Here is a 26,932-nt window from a genome sequence, read left to right as displayed (position 1 = left end):
AAAGGATAGTCTTTTCAACAAATGGTGCTGGAACAATTAGACATTCATATGCAAAAAAAATGAATCTGGTCACAGACTTTATACTCTTCATGAAAAATAACTCAAAATGGATTATAATCCTAAATATAAGATGCAAAACTATAAACCTTCTAGAAGATAACACCGGAGAACCTCTAGGTGCCCTTGTGCCTGGCAATGAGTTTTTAGATGCAACATCAAAAATATGAGAAAATATAAGAAAAATTGATAAGTTAGACTTCATTAAAATTAAAAATTTTGCTCTGTGAAAGAGAATAAAAGACAAGCCAAGGACTGGGAGAAAATATTTGCAAAACACATATCTGACAAGTGACTTGTATCCAAAACAGAGAAAGGACCCTTAAAACTCAACAATAAGAAAACAAGCAACACAATTTAAAAATGGGCAAAACATCTGAGCAGACATCTCACCAAAGATATACAGGTGGAAAAGCATATGAAAATACTCTCAACATCACTGGTCATAAGGAAAATTGAAAACTGAAACAACAATGACATACCACTACACACTTAGGATGGCTAAAATACAAAATGCTGACAACACCAAATGCTGATGAGGATACAGAACAAGAGGAATTCCCATTCACTGCTGGTGGGACTGCAGAAGAGTACAGCCATTTTGGAAGAAAGTTTGGCAGTTTCTTACAAAAGTAAACATACTGTTAACACATGACCCACCATTTGCACTCCTAGGTATTTACCTTATTGAGTTGAAAACTTACGTCCACACAAAAACCTGCACAGGAGCGTTAGGCAGATTTATTCATAATATCAGAAACTGGAAGAAACCAAGATGCCCCTCAGTAGGTGGATGGATAAACAAACTGTGGTACATGGAATGGAATATGTTTGGCAATAAAAAAATTGAGCGATCAAGCCACCAAAACCATGAAGGAATCTTAATGGCCTATTGCTAAGTGAAAGAAGCCAGTCTAAAAAAGCCACATTCTATATGATTCCAACTATGTGACATTCTGAAAAGGGCAGAACCCTAGAAATAGTAAAACAATCAGTAGTTGCCAGAGGGAAGGGGAAGAGATGAACAGGTAAAAGTCAGGGGATTTTTAGGATGATGAAACTATTCTTTATTATGCTGCAATGGTAGATAAATGACACTATATATTTTTCAAGAGCCAAAGAACTGTCCAATATAAAGCATGAACCCTAATCTAAACTATGGATCTCAGTTAAGAATAATGCGTCAGTATTTGTTCGTTAATTATAGCAAATGTATCACATCAATGCAAGATATTAATGATAGGGAAAACTGTGTGTGGGTCAGGGGAGGCATATATGGCAACCCTATACTATCTATTCAAGTAATAATATTTTTTAAACATCACTTTTATTTTGAAAGGCCAAAGCTTTGGGTGATGATGCTTTCATTCATGAAGTTCTTTGGAAAATCTTTTTTCAGACTACCTTACAAGGCTGTGCTGCATTTTTTTGAACACCTTCAACGCTAGCAAGCATTATTTTTCCTCTGAGTATCTGAAATAATCAGAAGTCATTAAAATATAACATAAGTGAAAACTTTTGTTTATAAATTTAGGAAACGCAAAAGTAAATATGTTTATGGAATAAATCTGTCAAAGATGGATTCTAAAAAGGTTATGTGCAGTGACAATTTTATTAGTATATTGCACCATTTCCCAAGAGAACAACTGTGGAAGATTACCTTCATGTAGACCTTCAAATACTGATTTTAATAAAATCTGTCAAAAACATTAACCCATTACCTCATGCACACCCATCATAAGAAGGAAAGGATGGAAAAGAGAGATGAGGGGCTGGGAATTAGAAAATTGACAGAAGAGACAAAGAGGCAAGAAAAGAAATGAATGGGATCTTAGGGTAAGTAAGGAAAAGGGAAGTAATACCTGTTTATTTATAAGTCATTTTATTCCTGGTGAAATAAAGTGTTATAAACAGGTTATAGTTAAATTTATAGTATGCATACCAACATTATTTTCTTATAGAATACAAATAATACTTTGCTAATTATAGGAAAATAAATTACACATATAAAACAATTTTGGGGTGATTGTATCTACTGTTTAGTATGGCCCGAGGGCCAAGCTTACATACCCTTTGTTCACAAACTTCTCGGTCTCACGGTTTCTGCTCCTGTAGAGCCACACCTCTGTAGTTTCAGTTGCCCCAGAGAGCCCCTTAAGTCTTCATACAGAAAGGCTGCAGATAAGTGATTTAGAAGTGGATTAACTGAACAAAGGGTGTTACCCAGTGCAAGCCGGTGGATGTCTGAAACACAAGCTAGGAGAGAGAGTTAGGATGCAGCTTCTGTCTGACAAACTTAGTCTCTCTTTGCCCAGGAATAGTAGACAGGATGCTACTGAGAAGAACACCACTTTTTGAAGAAGGAGAATGGCATTCAGCAATGGGGGCTTTGGGGTATCATGCTTTGTGTTGTTTAGGGTCCTGAGACAGTCCTAACATAACTGACTCCCATTGGACCCTTGTAGATAAAATGTATATTAAAAATTTTGAGTTCTCTACAGACAGCAGAGACCAAGTTATACTAATAGAACTTATACTCATTTGACACTACTTGCCTTTTTTTCTGTCTTATTTCCCCAACCAAAGAGTATTACATCTTATGGAAAAACCCAAATTAACTTTTTGGCCAACCCAATAAATTTCTCAAAACCAGGACATATTATGTCTTCTTTTTTTTGGCTCATAGTACCACACTGCCTTGAATATAGTATATGCTGAAGAAATGTTTGATTTTTTATATTTAAAATTTTTTCACTTAGATTTCATTTAAATATGATTAAATATTCAAAAGTAAATGTGGTATAGAATGAAAAATTGTTGTTTCTCCTTTTGCTTCTTGTATTATTTGTATCTTAAATTCATTTCGAAACAGTATCTTCTTTTTATTTTCGTCAAGATTATTACAAATCCTCTCAAATTAAGGTCATATGTTACTCACTGTATATAAACTTTACATACTTGCTCAGGCAGGTGTGAAGATGGCTATTATAATAATAATTTTTAGAACTTCTGTGTACTCTGAATGACCACTTAGGTGTTTAAACACCACTGTTTAAAGAAAAACAACAAAATCAAACATTCAATTCTGTGTAAAAATGATCTATGTCGAACTTTTAGAAATGAAAACCACAATGCTGAGATGTCCAACATACAGTAAAAAATTGCTAAACATGCAAAAAAGCAAAACAACATAGCCTCATTAAGAGGACATAGCAAGCTTAAATGTTCTTTCATCTAACAATATGACTTCAAAATACATGAAGCAAAAACTGATAAAACTACAAAGAAAAAGAGACAAATCCACAATTTCAGTAAGAGACTGCAACACCCTTCTCTCAAAATTAACAGAACATGTAAACAGAATATCATCACTAAGGATACAGAGGATCTTAGCAACATTATCAACCAACTTGACCTAACTGGCATTTAGAGACCACTTCGCCCTATGAGAATGGAATGCATATTAATGTGTAGTTAACGGCCCAGCCATTCCACAAAGAAAACTCCAGGCCCAGATCACTTCACTGATAAATTCTACCAAATATATAAGGAAGAAATATTACCATTAAACATAAACTCTTTCAAAAAAATTGAAAAGGAGAGAATATTCCCCATTTTACGAGGACATTACTCTGATAGCAAAACTCTGACATCAAGACATAAAGACATTACAAGAAAAGAAAACTAGACACTGATACCTCTCGTCAACACCGATGTAAAAATTCTAAACAAAATTTTAGCAAGTTGAATCAAACAATATATAAAAAGTATAATACATTATAACCAAGTCTGTTTTATTCCAGGAATTCAAGGCTGGTTGAAATTTGGAAATACATAAATAAAAATAAATGTATTTCAACATATTAATAAACTTAACAAAAAAGATCAATTTAATAGACACAGAAAAAGTCACTGAACAAAATCAAACATACCGATACATAATCCCAGCAAACTAGAGAAAAAAGGAATTTACTCAACTGGATAAAGGGCATAAACAAAAATCTCACAGTTAATATCATACAACATAGTGAAGAACTAAACACTTGGAATAAGACAAAGATGTAAGTTCTCATCACTTCTAGTCAATATTGTACTGAAGGTTCTAGCTAATGCAATAAAACAATGAAAAAGAAACTGAAGTTATCCAGATTGGAAAGGAAAAATAAAACTCTTTTATTCACAGACGACGTGATTTTCTAGATAGAAAAGTTAATGGAATCTGCAAAGAAGCTACCACTATGAGTAAGTGATTTAGTAAATTTGCTGAACATAAGATCAATAAACAAAACCAACTGTATTTCTATATACCAGCAACAAAAAACCAGAAATTGAAATTTAAAAGATAATACGAATTACAATAGTATCAAAAATTTAGGAGAGATAAATCTAATAAAAGATGCAAAAGACTTGTACTCTGAAAACTACAAAAGATTGCTCAGAGAAACCAGAAAGATCTAAATAAAGAAGAAATATATTTTGTTCACAGGTCAAAAGACTCAGTGTGGTTAAGGGATAACTTCACCCCAAGGTGATTTATATATTCAACATTATCCCATTCAAAATCTTCAAAGGCTTATTTTTCAGAAATTAAAAATTTGACTCTAAAACTCATATGGAAATGCAAAGTACCCAGAGTAGCCAAAAGCATGTGGAAAATTAAGAACAATTTAAAGGATTAATGCTACCAAAATTAAAGCTTAATTTAAAGCTAGAATAAAGACAGTGCAATATAAATGTAAAGACAGCAAGATAAATCAATAGAACAGAAATAAACTCACATGCATTGGGACAACTGATTTTCCAAAACGTGCAAAGATAATTCAGTGGAGAAAGGATAGTCTTTTTAACAAATGTGCTGAATCAACTGAATATATGCCAAAAAAAAATCTCAGATTCATACCTCACACAATATATAAAAATTAACTCAAAATAAATCACTGACCTTAATATAAACTTAAATCTATTAAACATTTAGAAAATTAGAAGAAAATCTTTGTGACTTTGAGGTAGGCAAAGATTTTTTTAGATACACACCAAATGCGTGATCCATAAAAGAACAAATTAATATTAGACTGTATCAAAATTGAAACTTCTGCTCTTTGAAAGACACTGGGAAGAGAATGAAGAGAAAAATCACAAACTTGAAGGGAAAAATATATATAATATAAAATAAAGGCTCTGCATTATATATATATATACACACACACACACACATATATATACATACACAGAACTCTCAAAACTCAATAATTAGAAAAACAAACAAGCCAATTCTTAAAATTTGCATAAGAGATTTGGACAGACACACCTAAGAAGACACGTAATACAAATAGCAAATAAACACATGAAAAGTTGTTCAACATGATTATTCATTAGGTAACTGTAAATTAAAACCACAGTATAACACCACCAGATGTCATCTGAATGACTCCAATTAAAAAGACTAATCATACCAAGTGTTGGTGAGAATATCAAGAAACTGCAACTCTCGTACTTTGATGGAGGGAATACAAAGTGGTACAGTTTAGAAGTTTCTTATAAAGTTCATGTGTGTGTGTATATATTTCCCTTATGACCCAGCAATTCTAATTATAGCTTTTACCCAATAGAAATAAAAGTGTTATATGGACACAAAATCTTTTTCAGGAATCTTCTTAGTATCTTTGTAACAGTTGAAAACTTGAAACAAATGTCTATCGTAGTGGTATGAGAATAAGCAAACTGGACATCCCAACAATGCAATACTACCCAGAAATGAACTACTAAAACATACAACATAGATCACACAAACAGCCTGAGCAAAAGAAGCCAATACAAAGAGAATATAGACAATGTGATTTTATTCATATGCAATTCTAATGAAGAACAACTATTTGGTAGTTACAGAAAGCAGGTCAGTGGTTACCTGTGACCAGATGTGTTAACTGGGGGAAGGGGAATCTGACTGAAAAGGGACACAGCTGAACTTTTGGGGATATTGGAAATGACTGGCACATAGATTTATCAAAGCATATTAAGATCTACAGTTAAACCTGGTACATTTCATTGAATATAAATTATGCTTTACTAGAGGTGATTTCGGCTACAGTGTGTCTCAATTCCATGAAACATCCTGACCAGAATACCCATTCAAGAGTGAGATCTACCTCATTTTCTATACTTAATGTATTGATAGTTTAATTCATCCTTTACTTCAAAAAAAAGAACTAATGGGCATCAAAGGAAGAGTTAAAAAAAAAAAAACCTTCTAGAGATGTACCAGCTTGCTTTCATAACAATCATTTATATAACTGGGATTAAAATGTAACTGGTCTTTTCCGCTGAAGCAGATAAAGATCTGGGTTGCTGAAACTTGTTTTGCTGCTCTATAAAATAGCTGCAGTATCATTGGCACTTATTAGGCATGAATCGTGGTGCAACCTTCCTGTTTAAAGTCTTTAGCAGAACAGCTGCATTCCGAGCTATAATGATGTAGTTGAGGGCTGGGTAGGGTCTGCAGGTGCAAGAAGGCTATGGGGGTTCATGCAATTGTTCCCATTAATAGCAATGACTTAACTTGGCTTGTGGTTTCAAACCCTGATTTAGTCCAGTTTATACCATTTTCCCTCCTTGGGATGGAACTACAAGGTACAGTTTTGGCAAAAGTAAGAGTGGATACGAAGTCAAAAGATATGGATTTGATTCTCACTCTGTCCCCTTTAATATGTGTGACCTTAGACTGATAAAGGTCAGACAGATCAATTATTTTCCTTATCTGCAAAACGGGGAAGATCACTGTTCCCATCACATGAGTGTTTTAAGTATTCAGTTTTATAATGTAATGAGGGAATCAGTCATCATAAGCCCTGAGTAAATAATGGTTGGATAGGAAATCAGAGTCTGATATAAAAAGCTAACAAGTTGGAGGCCACTCAGAAATAATGCTACGGATACCAGAGGATGACTGAACTACTATCCTAGAATAGGATTAACTGACTGTTACTTTCCAAGGCAGGCTGGCTCTCAAGTCCAACAGAGGAAATCTTGGCAAAGTAGTCTAGGTTCGAATGTTAGCTGAACTGGGTTAAACAGCGGGTTAACTAAGGTCATCCTCTTTCCAGCTGAACCTAATCAAGCATCTCATGTAAGTGTAATCTAATCCATAGAGAAGAAGAAAAGGACCTCTCCCCACCCTCAAAAAAACTTTCCTCAGTAAAAGTTGCCAAATAAAAATATCTTGTTCAAATTGGGCAATTTCATGAGATAAACAGGAGTTCTGATTGGTTTCCATTTCCGTAAAAGTCACTTCATACCTGAAACACCAATGTTCTGCTTTAGGGTCTGAGGATTTCTCTTCTGCTCTAAGGATATCAAAGTAACATATTTGAGGTTAACTGGATTTTTTTAAGAAAGAAGGGTCAGAATCTATGGTGGTTGCCTCCCAAGGAATCTCTTTTAAAAATATTATGACTGGGTTGTTTTGGTATGTGTGCACTGTCTCCTTAAGATCATGTCCTTATAGTTCCCTAAGAAGGGCCAGTGTAAACTGAACCACTGCATGAGTAATAGCAGACTTACACACCAAGGAGAAACTTAAAATGAGCCAGGACGAGTTTTGTCTACAAAGCTCTTATTGCAAAGCCTTTCCAGGAAGTTGCTTGTCAAGCCCTAGGCCACAACCAGAATTTAATCCTTTGCAAATTTCCAAAGTGAATTTGTGCAGGAGGGGCAGAGTACCAAAACTATGTATGGGAGTTACCAAAAAAAAAAAAAAAAAAAAAAAATCCTGGGAACAACATGCAGGGAATTTGGAGAAAATTCATCACTTAGGCCAGTAATTGACAACACTTGTTTTTGAGACACTGCAGTTTGCTTGCAATAATCTCAAAGTTCGTTTAAAAGTGCCCTGCCAAAATAATTCAGTTCACCTTACCTGGAAAAAAATACGTGTCATGGAACACTTCTGTGAGGAGAGTGGGAAACTAACAAAAATCAACAAATACAAGTGCCAAAATTAACTTACCTTAGAGTTAGCAATATTGAACATTTATTACTCTAGAAACTTTTAACTCCCATAAGGAAGGGCTAAGAGTTCCCAGCATCATGTGTGGAATTTAGGTACAACCAATAGGTGCTAATTTTCATTGAACAAATTGAGTATCTGCTCTATGCCCAGCACTGTTTGGGAGAATAAATAGTTATTCAAAAGTATAGGTCACACACACACACAAAAGGTATAGGTGAAGGTCTAACCAAATATAATCAAGTTTTCTCAAGAAAGCTCATATTTCTTTAAAATATTCCTCTATAGGATTCCATTCTTCAGCAAGTAAAATTACCAGTTCTGTAAGTATGTTTATAGAAAAATTTAATTCTAAGTATTTCAATGCCAAAGATCCCAGCTAAGTTTACCTGCACAGGAAATTTTACGCACAAAGTGTTGAAGACTGCAGTGACGATCACTTACAGAGCTAGAAGCAGAAACTAGAGAAATGATTTTACTTTTATCAGTGATGTATTACAACATATTCTTTCTTTACCAGATAAAACACAAAATAAACACTCACACAATCGGTTTCAACTTTAGTCAAAGAAAAATTTCAACCAAATCTTTCACTTTACCAGAAATAAAAGCTTTTGTTAGAAGAGAGAAAGATAAAGGAAACTGAAAAAAATTTTTTTGAAAAGGCCACTTTTCTCTCCCAAATCCTAGCAATTATATGCAATGATAACATCAATGAAAATCTAGGCTTCTAAGTTTCGAGTATTTCATGTGCCTATTATTTTATGTTCTTCATACAGAGTTTCTTCTTAAGAACACAAAGGGCTTGGCTTTATCACTTCTATATTTTCTCACTTTAAGTTAGATTTTCAGGAATGGAAGATTTCTTAAGAATTGACTTAAGAATTAATTGATTTAGTACTTGGTATTAATTTTTTCAATAGCTACAGAAAATCCTGTGGATATACCCCCTCCTTTTTTGCCCCAAGCATTTACTTCAAAAAAGAGCTGATTTTAATATAAACAAAAGAATATAATCACACCCTTACACTTGGAAAAAGATGTTATCTCACATTCTACTTGTACTGCCTTTATCTTGGGTATGTTTCTAGAAAATGTAATGCTCCAGTATTTTAGAAATAAGAAACAGCCCCTTTTCTGAAGAATGTATTTATCTACTCCGGAAGAGAAGGATGGGCTGAAGACAGAGTAGAGTAGGGGCGGGGCGGGTAATGTAGAACAAAGCCAAAGTAGCGTGGACTCTCCTGCCCTCTAGTGGTTGGACTCTAGAAAAAAATTAAACTGTTCCATGGATTTCCTTTTTCCTCTAAGTGGGTTTATTTTCTCTTTGAAAATTTAAACTAAATGTAAAGGTCTTTAACTAATTGACAATATTTCTTGGAGTATCAGGAACAGCCTCATTTTACTTAATCAGTCATAGTTATCATCTGGTCCTTTATTTGTTCAGTCACTGAAGAAGCATACCCAACAGAGTCAGCACTATAAAGGCGCTGGTGGAAAGTCGACCCCCGTATCCCCCAAATTCAATAGCCTAGTTTCATAACCATACACACATTTTACCCAATTGACTCCATTTCTCATAAACATCTAACTTTTTTTTTTGTTAACACTTTGAAGTTCAAGAAGTAAGATAAGTCTGGCCCAGTGGTGTCACTGTTGCACTGTATACACATACATGAGCCAGCAATGGTTGTTGAAACCGAAATAGCTGAAGCTCGTGGGGTGAACCTCATATTTTAACGTGGGTGTAAGGTTAGTTCATCTACATTTATTTATTGTATCTCTAAAAGTTGTAGGCTAATTCTTAATGTCTTTACCCTTAAATTTTCCCTTTAAATGGGACTTGTATTTTCAAAAACTTACACTAAAACATCTTAACAGTGTTCCCTGCTAATCTAAACCTATCAATTTGTAATACATTTCCACTTATTGAATGAGCTTTATAATCACATATGATTACAATTTACTATACATGCAGAAATGCTTTTTAAACTTCTCAAAATATTAATTTATCACAAAACAGCTTTGTCTAATAACCTAATATTGCAATCACTATCATACAAACATAAACATTTAATCAAGCTTATGTGGGGAACTTGTCTCAACAGTAACCACAATAATAATCAAAATATAATTTTGTTTAGTTTTGTTTTTATGTAACTGTCCCGAGACTTAGTAGCTGGAATGACAATAAACTGATGGGGATTTGCCTTATATTTCCATGCGGAAGGCAGATGAAAATAAATTAACTCCAACTCACAGACACAAGTTGAGAAACAGTGAACTTTAATACCTGCTGAAAAAGTTGCTTATCTGCAGCTTCCTCCTCTGTCAAACACAGAGTTGAATCTGAATGATCTTTCAGGTAGAGTGCTGCTAGAGATTTGTATATACTGATGACTATGAAGTCTCATGGTTTAACGTCTGAACTTTTGAGAGTACAGCTCAATAAGTTAATGATAATAATCAGCTATTATTCATTCATCTCCTTTGCTCCAACTTCAAACATACAAGATTAATGCTTGTCTAATTTCCCTCAATCAAGTTAATATGGGAAGATAGTATTATTATAAATTATTTAAGTATTGAATTTTTTTTTAAAAGAATTCAAATCACTTTTAAATACTTGTGTTCAATGAAAAGAGTCACTCATTATCAGGAAACCTGAGTTTTAGTCCCACTTTTACCATAGATTGTTGGTAACTTTGAAGATGGCTCCTCTATAATATTAGTGAATTAGATTAGATTCTTTCATAATTTAAATTTTTTAATCTTATGTAAAGTCAAGAATTTTCAGGCCTCTTATTTAGTATTGGCTTTGGAATGATCCTATGCCAGGCCCATAATATGTGATCAAGGTTTTGGTCAAATTTAACAAGCTGGAGAGATGGTAGATAATTGGAATACTAAAATATACCCATGCACAAGAACTTACCAAGGAAGAACAGCCAACTTGGAAACATATTTGAATATTAAAGGACTGGCTTGTACTCTACAACCTAATCTTCCCATATGAGCTAAATTACTTTGTTGCAACTTCGTGGGTATGCCAAAAGCTGACCCAGTACTTCCCTCTCCAGCTCCATGCTCTCTGCATGTTGGACAATGCACGGAGGGTTTCCTTTTTACCACTCACAACTCATTTAACTCCTTAAAAATAATAAACACAGCCTCTCTACCTTCCTTGCTTTCAACTCCTTTCTGGTTCCTTTAGGAAAAAAAAATATTTCTCTCTTAAAAAGGAAAAGTATTATGGCCTGCTATGTGATATATGTCATATTTTATGGGGGTAAAAAGCTGAGTGAGACCCAATGCAGCCAGAAGCTCAAAATCTACTGGGGAAGAGATTATATAGCCAAATGACTTTAACAGATCAAAGACTAGTGTGGTAGAGGTGTGCTTCCTTAAAATGTATTACTTGGAACTTGAGTCTGACCAGATATTTTTGGTCAATTTGGTTTGGAAAATGGTATTCCACACTCAGTGAAGATTTACAATACACTGCTATATCTGACATTCTGAGAAGTCTGACATAAAACAAATGGCTTTAACTGAGTATAACCAATGTTCCAATAATTTATTTTCAGACCATAGAAGATTTTTTTTTAAGTAAGTAATATATAACACTTGAAAAATGCTATGCCAGAGATGAAATTTCATGAGCATAAGAAGAAGAAAGATGAGTTCTGATTAATAATAATCAGTGTTCTAAGTACTTGTCATGAGACGAACACACGCTAGCCCATTAAAGACAAAACATTATGAAGAATAAATGATTTGAGCTGAGTCTTGAAGGGTGAATAACCCAGGGACAGGTTAAGGAAAACATAATTTCAGAAAAAGGTAAGTGGGACTTCCCTGGTGGTTTAGTGGTTAAGAATCCGCCTGCCAATGCAGGGGACACAGGCTCGAGCCCTGGTCCGGGAAGATCCCACATGCCACGGAGCAACTAAGCCCGTGCGCCACAACTACTGAGCCTGCGCTCTAGAGCCCATGTGCCACAACTACTGAAGCCCACGTGCCTAGAGCCCGTGCTCTGCACCGAGAAGCCACCGCAGTGAGAAGCCTGCTCACCGTGATGAAGAGTAGCCCCCGCTCGCCGCAACTTGAGAAAGCCCGTGCACAGCAACAAAGACCCAACACAGCCAAAAATAAATTAATTAGATAAATAAATTTTAAAAGAAAGAAAAAGTTAAGTGTAAATAGAATCATGGAGGCCAGTATGTACCAACCAGGTTTGGAAAATTATAAACAGAATGATAGGACTAGAGCTTCTTCGGAACAGAACTGGTGAATTAGATAGGAAAATTTGGGGCCAAGTGCTAGATGACTCAAATACTAAGCAACGTATGGGCTTATTTTTCTACACAGTGGGAAGCCTAAGACATGTTTGGGCAGAGTGGCACAACTGAACAACTAGTCCAAAAGAGTAATGTTAGTGACACAAATGGATCAAAGAAAATAGGAGCCTTACATTTGAAAGTAAAATCAGAACTCACAAAGAACCAGTTCTTTTCACTTCTAGAGTTCTTGAACACACCCAATGGTTTTCTTCGAAATCTCCACAAAAGTGTTTAACTCATCCTCCTCCTTTAGTGAAGTCCAGTTTTCCTAGGATGCCAGTACTCAGCACATCCCAAACTAGTTTTTCTATGTCAATTATTTAAAATTTTAACAGACTACAACATCAGTAGACAATCTAGACCAAGGACAAAGACGAGAACAATAAAAGGTCTCAGTAAAAGAGTCAGGAAACATGAAGTGGGGCTTTGAGTCAAGGTCAAGCTGGGAGCCAAAATAACCATTCTGACCTGCTGACTGCAGAATGAGAATAAAGTCTTTCCCTCCCTGTCTCTGCTCAGCACACACCCTGAAAAACAGGGCTAGACCCCTGGCAGTGATCACATAGCACTGACTTGGGGAAGAGAGCACTGCTCAACTGTCTTTGCAGTTCAAGTAAGGGAAGTTTTTCCCCTTAATAAACCAGGCTGTGTCCAGGCTAACCACAGGCCAGAGAAGTGGTTAAACATGTTCCAAGTTCTATTCTCAACCACTATCCTCTTCATCTCCAACTATTCCCCTCCCACAACATTTTTGAAACACTAGCCATTCAGGAGTTAGAGATATCCTCTGTATGGGGACTTAAATGTTTGCATGTGGGAAACAGAAATTGCCATGGTCCTTGCTGCCCTCACTACTATAGAACTTCTTAACTGATAATGAAATGCACTCCCCTTAACCAGGGAATGAGATTTTTCCTCCATGTCACCAAACCTACCCAAGTCATCCAACGCCCCCTCCTTCAGTTGGATGACTTGGAGTGCCTACTTTTGTCAGATGGTGGGTTGTCCACAGGCGAGGTGTGGGGAAGGGAACAGAGTCAAGGCACTGCTGGTGGATTCAAGCAACTGTCAACTGGGGATCATCACTCAAGGTTAACAGGGCACTAAGTCCCCTTCCCCTCAGCTTCCGGGTCCTTACACTGGATGATTCTTTCTCCCCTTCCCACTTTAAGCCCTTTCATTCCTTTTATTCCTCATTCCTTCTCTCTCACCAGCCATATCTGATATAGTTTTGGAGAATGAAAACACTGTGCATTAAGAACCTAAACTTTTTCCTCCAATATTTTGGCCAGCAGCTACTTTGAGAGTGTGCCTATATTATACTGTGGCTGGGGAGGGAAGAAAGGCTTTTTTTAGTAGGAGAGGGAAAGAGAGAAAGATAGGTGGGGAGCAGGGGGGGTGGAGTGAGAGCTATGCAATGCATAGAAAATGCATATTTTCACAGTTCCAGATACAGTCCTGTTACATGTTTGTGCATCACATATGCCCACCTCGCCTTCCCTACACATTCTCCCAAGCAGACAGATTTCTTTCTTTCTTTTTTCTTTTTTTTTTGCTTGCTATCATTTATGTATGTGTTGAAACCAGGTAATGGGATGATTTTGCCAAAAAAAGTGGTCAGAGTTAAAGATTAAATCTATTTCCTATGGGCTACTCTGTGCTTCCTTCCATGACAGTCAAGGAGTATATGGAGTTTTCTGGGTTAGCCAGCAGTCCTGTTGGTCAACCTGCTGTGCCTGTCAGGCACAAGTGGCCATTCCAGCCTGAAGACGGAGGAAAGAAACAGGGCAACACAGAGTGTGAGGAAACGACTGGGAAATGAGCAGGAGAGGGCATGTAATCTTTAATCCCTTCTTTGAGAGTAAAAGATTAGGATAAGATAAAGACCAATCAAAAGATTTTTAAGAAGGTTTAATGAGCATCAAAACTAAGGTTTCATAAATGAAATAAATACTTAGACTCCTTTCAGTTATATATTTTGGTTGCCAGTCTGTGCTTCTTTGAATATAGCCCATTTACGTTTGGGTTACATATAAATTATAGTTCACCCACTGATTACGTTGTTATGAAAATCAGCTTTAGATTTCAAGTCTACCATGTAATATGTACTGGGAATTTGGAGAGGGCCCACGAGAAAGCAAAAGAGATTGAGAAGTTGACAAATAAGCTACAGATAGAAAAGGCTGAGTCATCTGGGATGGCACATTTCACTATGGAGGACTAGGGTTTGGGTGAAGACAATGAGGCTTTATGAAACTGTCCAATCACTTAACTCCTACAAACTTCGTTTTCTTCATTTGTCAAGAAGGCGTTGCAAGCACTTCTTCTAGATGAAATGTTACAACAATTCTGAGAATGAGCTGTGGTCCTTCAGCCTTTGCAGTAAACAACGGGTTGGAACTGGGGTCTTCCCCTGACGATTGCCCTTTCGCTCTCAGTTTACCTTAGCAATGAGTTCCTACTAAGCAGAGTCCTTAAGATTATGACACTTCTTGAGGAAATGCTTGCCATCACTGCCCCTTCCCACTTTTCCAATCCAAGGCAAAGACCACACGCCCTTTCATTTCCAGGAATTTAGCTCTTATCTATTTCTCTAAGAGAGGCAACAAATCATCTTTCTACAGTGGTAAACAACAGTGAAAAGAATCACAAGGATAGAAACAATGATGGTATTGCAAGGGAACTGCTCTAATGGGACACAAACACTTTCACTAAAGGGAGAGGGTTTTTTGGGGAAGGGAGAAGGGACGGTTAGGGAAGATCCTACAGAGGATGCCCCTACAGTCACTGAGCCTCTAATCAATCATCTGTTTCTAGGAAACATTCACTTTCTAAAGAGTTCATGCAGAATACAGGTGAAAAAATATTTCCTGGACCAAGAAGTTCTCTGGTTATCAACTCTTATTTATCAAAAATAAAATCCAAAGTTCTGTATGTTCAGTTTTCTGTTAATACTTTATTGTGATTATACTTCAAGCCAAATCTACACTAGAGAAACTGAAATATCTAGATTATAGCTTTACTTCACTTCTCCATCATGCCACCTGTAATGATGCTTCTCAGAGGACTTCAGACTAAAGGGCGGAGGAAATATTCTTTTCTTTGCATGATATCAAGTGGTACTATTGGAATGGACTATTCTCATTATCATTAGTATTACCTAAGGTAGAAGGCAACGAGATAAACAAGGCCTTAGTACTAATATTTATGAAGATTTATTGTTTGTCCAGTAGATGCTGCACTCAATTTGATATGCTGTGGAAAGTGGGTTTGATTAAATAAGATACACATATTTTCTTTTTTATAATAAAGACTATCTTGGGGAGTAACTTCAACTGAGTAAGAAGAAGTAACCTTTCTTCAATTACATTCCAGAAAGGTTAAAACCATTCTGCCAGCATCTACCTAGATACCAAGCGTTCCCATGGAAACCATCCACTGGCCCTAAGTTTTGGGGATGTCTGCAGAAACAAACAGCAGCTGCATTTGCCCTTCAACCCCCTGAGACCTTGTACACTTTTCCTACTTCCTCAGAAAGTGAAAAATATCGATGACTTACCACCATTCTCTTAGTCTCCTCAAAGTTAAGCAAAAAGTTTGAAAAGAAGGAAAAGAGACAAAAGTTGCAGAAAATGCAAACTAGCATTGGCCCCACTGGCATTATTTTTGGTTTCTTTTTCCTTGATCTGTCCAAGTCTGTCCCCAAATGATTCTATCATTCATTTGTTCACAGTTACTGAACACTTACGAAGGTCTCAGTATTTATATGCAATATGTGAGATTTTGTAAATTCTGCTTTTTGTCTCTGAAGTATAATTATAATTGACCCTGCCCTTTTGTTTTCCATTGACTCTGAGGAAGTCCATATTTAATTTTCATATCCAATAGTAGAAATCTTATCAGAATACGCTTGGGGCTAATGATCTTCTCCCTTTCTCTAAACTAACTTTTTTCCTTCTTCCTCCCTTCCTTCTTTCCCTCCCTCACCCGTCTCCACACTGTTGAGCAAAACTCCTGAGCTAACATTATTTTCAGTAGAATAACAGAGCCCATAAGGTACACAAAATAAAGCAACATGGTACAACTATCTGCTATAAAATGGGTATGTCCAAGACACAGTAATGATAAAAAGGGTGGAAAGATCATGCCTGGGAATGAGTGTTGGGTTTGTTCTTTAATGGATTTATCGTTAATATTTTTTAAAAAATTACTTAACACAAAATATAAAAAACATAACACCACCTCACACTTTTGGAAAAGAGTGGTATATATGTCATTCATTAATAAAGCATTGTAGGAGGAGTAGGGATATTTCATTTCTAGAACTATGTAACAGGAAAATGACAGAATATATATTTAGACAGTATTGGTCAATTTGAGAACTTTTAATCAAAAAATCCATAAATGTGTGGTTTAGCTAATATACAATAACAATGATCTATGCTTTGAAACTTTAAAAACTTTCATATCCATTACGTATCTCAACTTAAAAAAACCTAGATGGAAGATATTATCTCCATTAAGAAATATATTTGGCAAAACTAAGTATCCAGCCTTACTAAAGGAAAGATTTATGGCTCTGATCCCATTTTTTTCTCCTTCAAGTAGGGAACATTTTCCACAGTCCCATTCAAATTCTTTAGTAACTAAATTTCTATTCTCTCTTGTATTCAGAATCCCCATATAGAAAGTTAAGGTATTTTAATAACTGTTTCTTGTTTTCACTTGAAAGTTGAAAAACAGATAAGTTTTCTAAGTAGGAACACCATTGCAAGTATCAAAAAAAAATATGATCCATGGTCATAAAGGAAAACTTACCAAAGCTTTTCACACTTTAGGACTTCCCATCCCAGCTTTCACAGGAGCTCATCTACCTGCAAATGATCACTTCTGCACAGGTGGTTACAGACACATACATTCTTTGGGATCTCAATGCTTTATAAAGGTTTAAGGTGATTCTTGGCTCTTCACTGGCTTCCAATATTTAGGTAATTGAAAAGTATGATTTATGTTATAAATACCCATAAACTATTTTATTAACAAGTGGGGACTGAGAATGCTTTATAAGTTTACTTCACCCGATGTCCAAATCTAGAAATTAGGCTTACATGCACTAGTCAGCTGCTCTCCAGTACAGAAAAACATCACCCTTCACTGCACCCAAAGAAAAGCGTGCTGCAGGATCCCATATGGAAGCTTCCATTCTCTCAACCCTCACCTAAATCTTTAACAGTATTAACTGTCAGAGCCAGGTCTTCAAAGAACTTGAAGCTTGGGCTTCCCTGGTGGCGCAGTGGTTGAGAATCTGCCTGCCAATGCAGGGGACACGGGTTCGAGCCCTGGTCTGGGAAGATCCCACATGCCACGGAGCGACTGGGCCCGTGAGCCACAATTACTGAGCCTGCGCGTCTGAAGCCTGTGCTCCGCAAGAAGAGAGGCCGCGATAATGAGAGGCCCGCGCACCACGATGAAGAGTGGCCCCCACTTGCCACAACTAGAGAAAGCCCTCACACAGCAACGAAGACCCAACACAGCCATAAATGAATAAATAAATAAATAAAATTAAACTTAACAAAAACAAAAAACAAGAAAACAGATAACTCTCCATTAAACCAACCTGCTAATTCTCTACAAAAAAAAAAAAAAAAGAACTTGAAGCTTATTTTATAGTCAAACGTGATTATCACTTGGGAGAAGTCCTCTTTAAAAGCTAATTTCCTTTCCTTAAATCCTTAGGGGGAAAAAAAACTAAAAAATTTAACCACTAGTAGGGCATACAATTTCCACCTTACATTTCCCCAACTTATTTAGTATCAATCACTTGAGAAATAATACCTAATGTGGAAGAAAGGAGGATCTGACAGAGAGTCTGATCTCACCAACTTCCTTCTAGAAGACTGTTTAGTCTACCAAACTCGTTTCTTCATTCCTTCCCTTCTGAAAAGAGATTGTACCTAAAAAGGAAGATGAAAATAAAGTTTATTTATCCTAACTAATTGAACATAGAGGACTGGGGAGGAGAGATTATAGAGTGATGGATATTGTACAACTTCCCATTTACTTTTCAAAACGAGAAACTTGGCTTATTATGCAAGCGATGGGGCTCAGATTGATGATAAAACCTCTCACTAGGTTTAAATAACTCCCATCCCCAAAATATCTTATTTAAAATATGGAGTGACACATTTGCTTCACCATCCAATGAGACTATGCCATTCTCAGTTTTCCTGGAATCATTTTTGATTTTGCTTTCCATTCTAGCAGAAATTATGAGGATGTTTCTAGAATGAGAAACTAAGAGGACACTTCCCAAGTTTATGTTTAAAGTGGGGATACAAATTAACAGTAGTGACAGCACACTCTGCTCCAGATGATCCCCACGATTCCACTAGAGATATCATCGCAGCCCTGAAGTTACACTGATTTTAGAAATATTAACAATATTTCTATCATTTACCAAGGGCCACCACGCACAGACACTTCATCTCTTTTGACACTAATAGGGCTGTGAGGAAGATGCTATTATTCCTTTTTTACAGTCAAGGAGGCAGAGGCTCAGAGAGGTCAGCTGCCTTTCAGTCGGGGACCAAGCCAGGATATGAACCCAGGGCCTTGAGACCCAGAGGCCCATGCACTTTACACTGCATTTCAGAGAAATCTAGAGCTCCTTCAGTGTTAAGACATTTATCAGCTCTGACTTACATTCATTCAAGGCAGTCAAAGTAGGTATTGAGACATTGATGACTTCATTACATGAATACCTGTAACATACAGAAAGGAAAAGCTTTAGAAAAAAAAAAATCAACTCCTGAATAGAAGAACTAATAGTCAGGTACTTACAAATAAATGCAGATGAATGGGTTGAACCTAATTCCCATAGTTTTAGTTATCCAATGCCAAGAAAAATCATAAATGTATATTTTAAAATGTATAATTCCTTTATTTATTAACCCTAAGATTAAAGAGTAAAAGATGAAGAAATCATATGCTCCCTAGCCTTAATTTTTTTTTCTTTAAAGTGAGCCAGCATCCTCTATCATAAAATGAACACCTGGCACCAGATCTATTTTGATGAAAACTGTGTCTGAAAAAGAGTATTTTACTTGTCCTTTTTATTTTTAAAATGTAAGCTATAAATATACATCTAATTATAAGAAAAATAATGGGTGTGTATAACAAATATCATAAAAGCATTTTAAAAATCATTCTGAAGCTAAAACTGGAAGTTGCTGGTTGTACTTTTAACTGCATAGGTATCCAACTGCAACAAAATGAAGTTATGAGAATTCACATTCCTTAAATGAAGAAAACACATAGTAAGTTTTACAAAGTTCAGTGATATCTCTGAAGTAGCTGCAGTAAGATATATTATCTATATGCATAATTATTACACTGACATCTTTTCTAGAGTAGCTACTTTTTTTTTTTGAACATTGGGGTGCATGAAACTTTTTTTTTTAGGATTTTTCGTATGTTAACATTCTAACATCTTTATTGGAGTGTAATTGCTTTACAATGTTGTGTTAGTTTCTGCTGTATAACAAAGTGAATCAGCCATATGTATACAAATATCCCCATATCCCCTCTCTCTTGCCTCTCCCTCCCACCCTTCCTATCCCACCCCTCTAGGTGGACACAAAGCCCCGAGCTGATCTCCCTGTGCTATGCGGCTGCTTCCCACTAGCTATTTTACATTTGGTAGTGTATATATGTCAATGCTATAGAGCAGCTACTTCTTAAAGAATTGAACAAGTTGATAAATATCTGAGTGATAACTGGCCAATCTAATTTGTACCTAGAGTAAGAAGTCAAATCAACTTACTTAGGATTCTATTAGAAAATTTCTCTTCTTAAGAGTAATAGTAAGTAAAAATGTAAACTTAAAATACTCCCTTGCTGGCTTGAAAAAAATCTTTTCCTAATGGAACTGACACATATTTTAATATTCACAGAAAGGGCAAAGACCATGACTCTAATAATGACTTATTTTAAAAATGAGGTAAATAGTTAATCATTTAACTTACAGAATTGCATGTTTTCCTCAAAAAATAAGTATGTTAGGCTACGTTTCTTACGTATTGTGTTGCCTTACTCAAATGTGTCTGGAGGCAGTGAATGAACATATTTTATCCTCAGTTGAGAGATGTTTATCAGTACACTTAAAGGCAGCAGGGTGCATAATTACGTATGCCTGCCATCTGCATCACCCTCCAGGTGCAGGAGACATTAGCTTTATTTAATATTACCACAACATTAATTTTACTCCATTAATTTATGTCATTTGTCCTTTATTTCAAACTCAGATTGCCAAAACTAGAGCATTAGAGGTGATGACCCAATTCTGATTTTAGTGAAAGTCTTATAAACAAAATCTTAAATAACCTCATTAGCGCAGAATACTCTTAAAACAGGAATTGACTGGCTTGCTTTTACTTTTTAAAAAAGGAGTCTACAAACAAAACCTTTCCAATTTTGGTATAATAGAGTTTCTTCCAAAGAGAGAGTATATTGTGAGATCATTTTTGTAGGGCTCACTGATAAGGCACTAGAAAATACTAAATCACATCATGAAAAAGGTATTTTCTTTCAGTTCCTTTAAGTCCAGGAGAGTCTCTATTGAGTCATTAACACCATTCTAGTATTTACAACTCTCCCTTTCTGACAAAGAGAGCAGGCCTCAAGTTCTGATCCTCGGTAGGCAACTGTATTTTGATAGAATTCAACAACATCACTTTTGCTCATAATTACCCTAAATTTATGGCAAATGATATTGGTTTTCCACTTGAAGTAGTGAGATATAACTCCTTTTTAAAGCATATTTAGTAATTAAAGATAATTACTAAAGATTATCTTTACTAAATATCTTTAGTAAAGATATTTAGTAATTAATAGTAGAGTTATATGAGGATATGGGAAACAGCATGAAGATTGTATGCAAAACAACTGAAATTTTGGTATAAGTTGATTTGCATCCAACATCAGTAGAAAAAGACATGGTAATACAAAAATGAAAATGGAAGTCTATTTAAAGAAAGCTACTGAATTTACATTACTCTATGTCTTCCAGGATATAATACTACAATAACTCTTACCATTTCTTGACAGCTTATCATGTGCATGGTATTAATGCTTTAAATAGTTATCTCATTTAATTTTCCAAAGCAAGGTAAACCTGTAAGTTTTACTGAATGGAATAAAGGACCTTTAGGTAAATGAAATTCAGAGAGTAGAACCTTGAATGCCAAATATTTCAAGGTAGACTCAGGTGAAAAAATCACAACTTCTAATACATCAATAAGAAAAGAAGAGGAAAAGTAGGTTTTCCAAGGATAATTGTTTATTTCTGAAAATCCACATGTGAGAAGGAGGATGGGGGAAGGAGGGAGAATGGATCACAAAGAATCAGCAAATGACACAACTTTCTGAAAAATGTCCAGTATTAAATGAATAAGTTAAAGCTCCCTCTTAGAAGCTGCCTAAAGCAGTTTTTTTTTTGATGGCAGTACTTTTTGAAACTTCAAGAAACATTTTCAGTGAGAGAATTCTGATATCATTACCGCAGATTTGCCTCTGTCTTGACAGAATTCCTTGGAAGGGTCTACAATTGAACTTTCAGTACTTGAATGATAAATAAAATTCCTAGACAAATTATACAATTTTTTCTAATTTACATAAAATGGAATACCTGTATTTTGAAGGAAAAAAGAAGCTGCAATGTCAAGTATACAAGAATCATAGTAACCACATTTGCTTTGCCTAGTTTCCACGCTCTTCATTTAGAAATGTTCTTGCCACCAACATGTTTTTTTCCTCCTGAGGTAACAGAGGCCAATTCCACCTTACAAATAGCTCCCTTTAGGAAAGGTCAAAGTTAAACATTAATTCCTCGTAGACGAAGTTGAGGAACATCTTTGCACAAATCAAATGCATTCCAGAATACTTGTCACTGACATGAAACAACACACCAGGGCTGCTGAAAGTAGGTGATGATAGTTTCGACATTCCCACACCTAGACCCAAGAAAGCATACTGATTCTTGTCTCCCTGCAGGCATCTTTTCAACTTCTCCACTCACTGTGATGGAGATCTGAAGACAGGCACTAGATCTCTGGCATTCTCAGACAATAAGCTAGATGACCAGGTCTAAGACAGCTTGGCATGGTACACCTCACAGCAGGGAAGAGCTTACTTTGCTTCTTTGAATCTATCAAAATCAGCTTTATCAAGATTCTTAAAATGGAAAAAAAAGTTCCTTTTTCTTGTCTTGCATGAATTTTAATCTTTTATGCTTCCAGTTCCATCACTGTTCTGACGTATGGGCTCTACTGACTTGCCACACTGCATTGCTACATCTGCTGCTATAAATCAGTAGGTGTTGAAATCAAATACGTCATCATCATCACCATCACCATCATTTTGGAGGGGTCACAAAGAACACCAGAAATGTGCAATATTCGCCAATATAATTTAATCACAAAAACAAATATACTGAACCTATTATGGGCAAGCCACAATCTTGAGTTGTACATGGTCTTGAGTTGTACATGGTCTTGAGTTGCACATTAACACTATAACACTATAACGTTCAAGTCTTCAAACTCTTTGCTCACTTTCTTCCTCCTCCACGGAGAAATCTTACATTTCCAAGAAGGAATAATATAGGAAGCATAAGCCTTTGTCACTCTCTCTAATGCTGATGCATCGATGTTCTTTTCCTCTCAATCTTCTTTTCCTTCCTTCCTTCATTCCTTCCCTCTCTTTCTTCACTTCTACATGCTTTGACTTTGTTAATTGGTAGCAGTTCAAGAGGGGAGCTTATCCCCAGTGTTTTACATCCCTAAGTGGCATTCCCACTGCTTCCTGTTTTGTATTCAGTACGAAGGCTGCAGCTAGCTTAACTAAAACAAGGTAAGACCATGAAATTAATCACAACCTATAATTCAATCATTTACATGCTGAACAAAAATGTATAGAGCCTCTCCTATTTGCCAGGCACAGTGATAGTAGCTAAGGATATAAAAACATCCAAGACACTATACTGGTGTGTCCTAGGGCTTCCGTAGCAAAGTTCCACAAACAAGGTGGTTTACAACAACAGAAATTTATTCTCACAGTCTTGGAGGCCAGATATCTGAAATCAAGGGGTCGGCAGGGACAAGTTGTCTCTGAAGACTCCAGAGAAAAAAACCTTCCTCATCTCTTCAGCTTCTGGTGGCTCCAGGTACTCTTTGTTTTGTTTTTTGTTTGTTTGGTCCCCATCTTTACACGACCTTCTTCTTCTGTCTCTGTGTCTCTACATAGCCTTCTCTTAAGAATTTAGGGCCCAATGTAATCCAGCATGACCTCATTTTAACTGAACTGATTACATCCACAAAGACCCTATTTCCAAATAAGGTCACATTCTGAGGTTCTTAGTAGACGTGAATTTGGGGGCAATGCCCTACAGGCTAGTACAGATACCCAGCTGGGTGCTCTCACTGGAGTGCCTTCACACATTTACTCAAACTTCAATATGGCTGGTTAACTGGCCTTCCTAGGGTGTGCCACAGAGCGGCCTCCATAAAATCTTTGCTGGTTAAAACATAAAAGTGGGTGGCTCAGCTTCCAGAAGCCAACCATGAGAGGATCTTGACATGCCTTCATGAGAGAGGGCCATTAACTGGTGACTAAGAGGTTAGATGTGTCACTGGGACAGTGAAATGAGTTTTGTTACATCAAGTACCTCAGTTTACAATAGCTGGCTGGGGAGAATAGCTTCCGAACTGATGCAACGTGTAGTTGTGTCATTCGTTTCGTATATCTAAGAATCACAGAATTTTTACATTTTAGAACTTGATATAAGCTTTGAGATAAAATCACCTATCATTTTACAGATGAGATAAATCAGAGGGAATGCATATGTTCATTAGCTAATTAGGGGAAGAACTGGCAGAACAAAGGTTCCTAAAGTCCTTGCTCAGTGTTCAAATCAGATTTTTCATGTTCATTATTAGAAATAATTTTCATTATGACTTTTTCTATCTGAACATGCTTCAACTCTTGACTACTCTAAAGAACAACTTATAATATTGCATCACTCGTAGCGTTTCAGAAAAGCACATACAGGCACAACACCTCTCTTTCTTTAATGCTGTTTATCTTCCTCTGTTCCATGAGGAGTCTATGCATTTTTAGCATTAGTAAAAATTCTGGGCATAAAAAGCAGTGAGCTTTTCATAATGTTGTTGTCCAGAGTTCCTCTAACTGTAAAACTATGGACACCATATGTTCAGTTAGACATGATAAAAGCCAATTTTAAATTGTAAATCTTGAACAGTATAATAAAGCTTTTCCCCAGTAAAAAGAACAAAATAAAAATGCCTGCTTTTTTTTGTGCACCACGAAACTTCTTATTTATTCACTTCAATTCCGCATTTACACATAAGCGCTGTAATAAAATATCTGTACACTACTTTTGTTACAAATGTAGATAATATTTAAAGTGACTTTATATATTCTAATGTAGGAGTTTCACGCTCTAAAATGGGAATGAACACATGATAATTCCTCACCAGTTGTCTCAATAAACAGCTCCATCTGTTTCCCTTAGTCTTAAACTATTGTATTATAAGATGTTAATATAAGGCAATGGAATGAACTTATGTTAATCCCCTTAATTTTTCTATCAATTTACTAATGGCATACAACCAAAATAATTACTAACACATTGCTTTTTCTCCGTCATTAAGATTAATACTAATTGAAAACCAACTGCACAGCACACTGACACAGTTTCAGTGTTGCATCCCTTAAAACCAGCACTAACAACTCGGAGAGCCTCCTATGCTCCTGCATGGTTAGCAAGGCTGCTTTCTAGAGAAACCGCAGTCAATACAGGGCAGCGTCATCATTTTACTTATAGAAATGTGAAAATATTGTGTAATAGGTCAAAAATGAAAATGAACATCAAGATGTGCAATAAGTGGTTTCTTTACAAACTTAGGAACATTGCTTCCTGTTGTTAGCTACCCAATCTTGAAGCCCATTTTAGGAGAAAACTATATATGTGCGTATTAGAGCTGGGAGTTGCAATGTTTTAATAATAGTCAACATTTTTAAATACTGAAAGTATTTTTAAACATTTTCCGTACAACTTTTTTCTTTTCTTTTTTAGTTAGAAGTGGGGAGAGAAGGTGGATTAACAAAATGCATTTTTATAAAACTTGAGATTTTCTTCTTTATTTTATATTTTCAATTTTCACCTTAATTTCATGAGACCATTTCCCCTTGGTTAGCTTTCGAATGATTTTTTTTCCTTTCTCTACTAACCAGTTGAGCCCATATTAATTTCTGCCCACATGATTATAAAATGTCAGATATCTTCAGGAAGAAAGACTGGATTTATCTATGCAAAGAGCCCTTCTCTTTGAGTTTCCATCACAAAATGCAAAGAGAAAGGGAAAGTGATGCTAGGTTGTCAGTAAGAAAATCATTTCCATATGAGAAAAACAAATTTAAATGCTATTTTTTCCTACAGTTTTGAAGAGCCGGATGAATACAGCCCAGGAGGAGTCCACAGGACCAGTTCCACTCTCTTTGTAGCATGGGATGTAAGTGAGAAGTTGAGGTGGCTCAATTCTGGCAGCTAATTCAGGAGAGAACCATCAAAGTGACAGTGCCTTTTGTCCGCTTAAGGATGGCAACGGCTTCTTCATGTGTTACCCCTTCTAGACTCTGCCCGTTGACAGCAATGATCTGATCACCCCTCTTTAGACGCCCATCTTCAGAGGCTGCTCCCTGCAATTATAAAGTGGCTTGTTTACTTCTCAAAAAATGCTGCCTCGCAGTTACACAACAGAAAAAGATCCAAACGAGAATGTGAGTTGCTCTGCGTGTACACACACATTGCTCTCAGCGCTCCACAGGTGCTCCACAGCCATTGAGCAATGATGAACAGACACAAAGGAAGCCTTTCTCCTAAATGGCTTCAGCACTGAGATTCCAATTTGAGAGAGAATTTAGCAGTCAATAGATTAGTTGGATGGCTTTTTGGCTGTTCAGCACAGCAGTTGGTAGGAACTCAAATTAATAAAGAATATTTAGGAATATGCTTAGTAGGAATGATTTCATAGAATCCAAGATTTTTTATCCTATAAAGAAGACCGACAGAAAGAAAACAAAGGATTAGCAGTTTTACAGGACAAAAGCAGTTTTATAGGACAAGGGCATGAGGGCCATCAAACCCAAAGGTCTGCAGAAGCACAAAAGCCCACATGTATGTTGACAAGGACAGGATAAGGCACAAGTCGTGCTAACTCTAATTCTAATTCCTTCTGTGGCTTTCAAAAGGCGGCTTAAGCTGCTTGATTCTTTACTTCCCAAGGGTGGACAGAGTCTTCATATTCCTTATGGGCCCTAAATGATTAAGACTAAACACAGACACTGCTGTTTGGAAAAGAACCTCATCTTAGGCATAAGTATAGTAGGCAATTATGCAATTAAATATAAGATTAAAAATATGGAAAAGTTAATGAGGAATCCATAATGATGA

The 26,932-nt window shown here is 36.2% G+C and overlaps 2 protein-coding genes across 22 annotated transcripts in view; both read right to left on the bottom strand.

The window, feature by feature from the left end:
- LOC309633177 (uncharacterized protein) overlaps positions 1-21,610 on the bottom strand; it is a 102,643-nt gene extending 81,033 nt beyond the window's left edge. Inside the window, exons 1-2 of one of the 2 annotated variants that reach the window (XM_082401694.1) lie at positions 17,221-21,610; positions 2,128-2,232 (exon numbers count right to left, since the gene is read on the bottom strand). The gene's annotated coding sequence lies outside the window, so the exon portion shown is untranslated. The other variant, XM_082401693.1, reaches the window with a different exon arrangement.
- A 3,982-nt stretch (positions 21,611-25,592) lies between these two features.
- MPDZ (multiple PDZ domain crumbs cell polarity complex component) overlaps positions 25,593-26,932 on the bottom strand; it is a 358,570-nt gene continuing 357,230 nt past the window's right edge. For all 20 annotated transcript variants that reach the window (XM_082401563.1, XM_082401561.1, XM_082401564.1 and 17 more), the window contains one exon: positions 25,593-26,178. In XM_082401563.1, coding sequence (XP_082257689.1) covers positions 26,032-26,178 — 147 coding nt within the window. In that variant the 3' untranslated portion in view covers positions 25,593-26,031. The remainder of the gene's footprint in view (positions 26,179-26,932) is intronic.

Source organism: Balaenoptera borealis (assembly GCF_965194805.1).
Source record: "Balaenoptera borealis genome assembly, chromosome: 8".
Lineage (NCBI taxonomy): Eukaryota > Metazoa > Chordata > Mammalia > Artiodactyla > Balaenopteridae > Balaenoptera > Balaenoptera borealis.
Note: the sequence above shows the minus strand (reverse complement) of the source record. Positions and strands in the feature narration are given on the sequence as shown.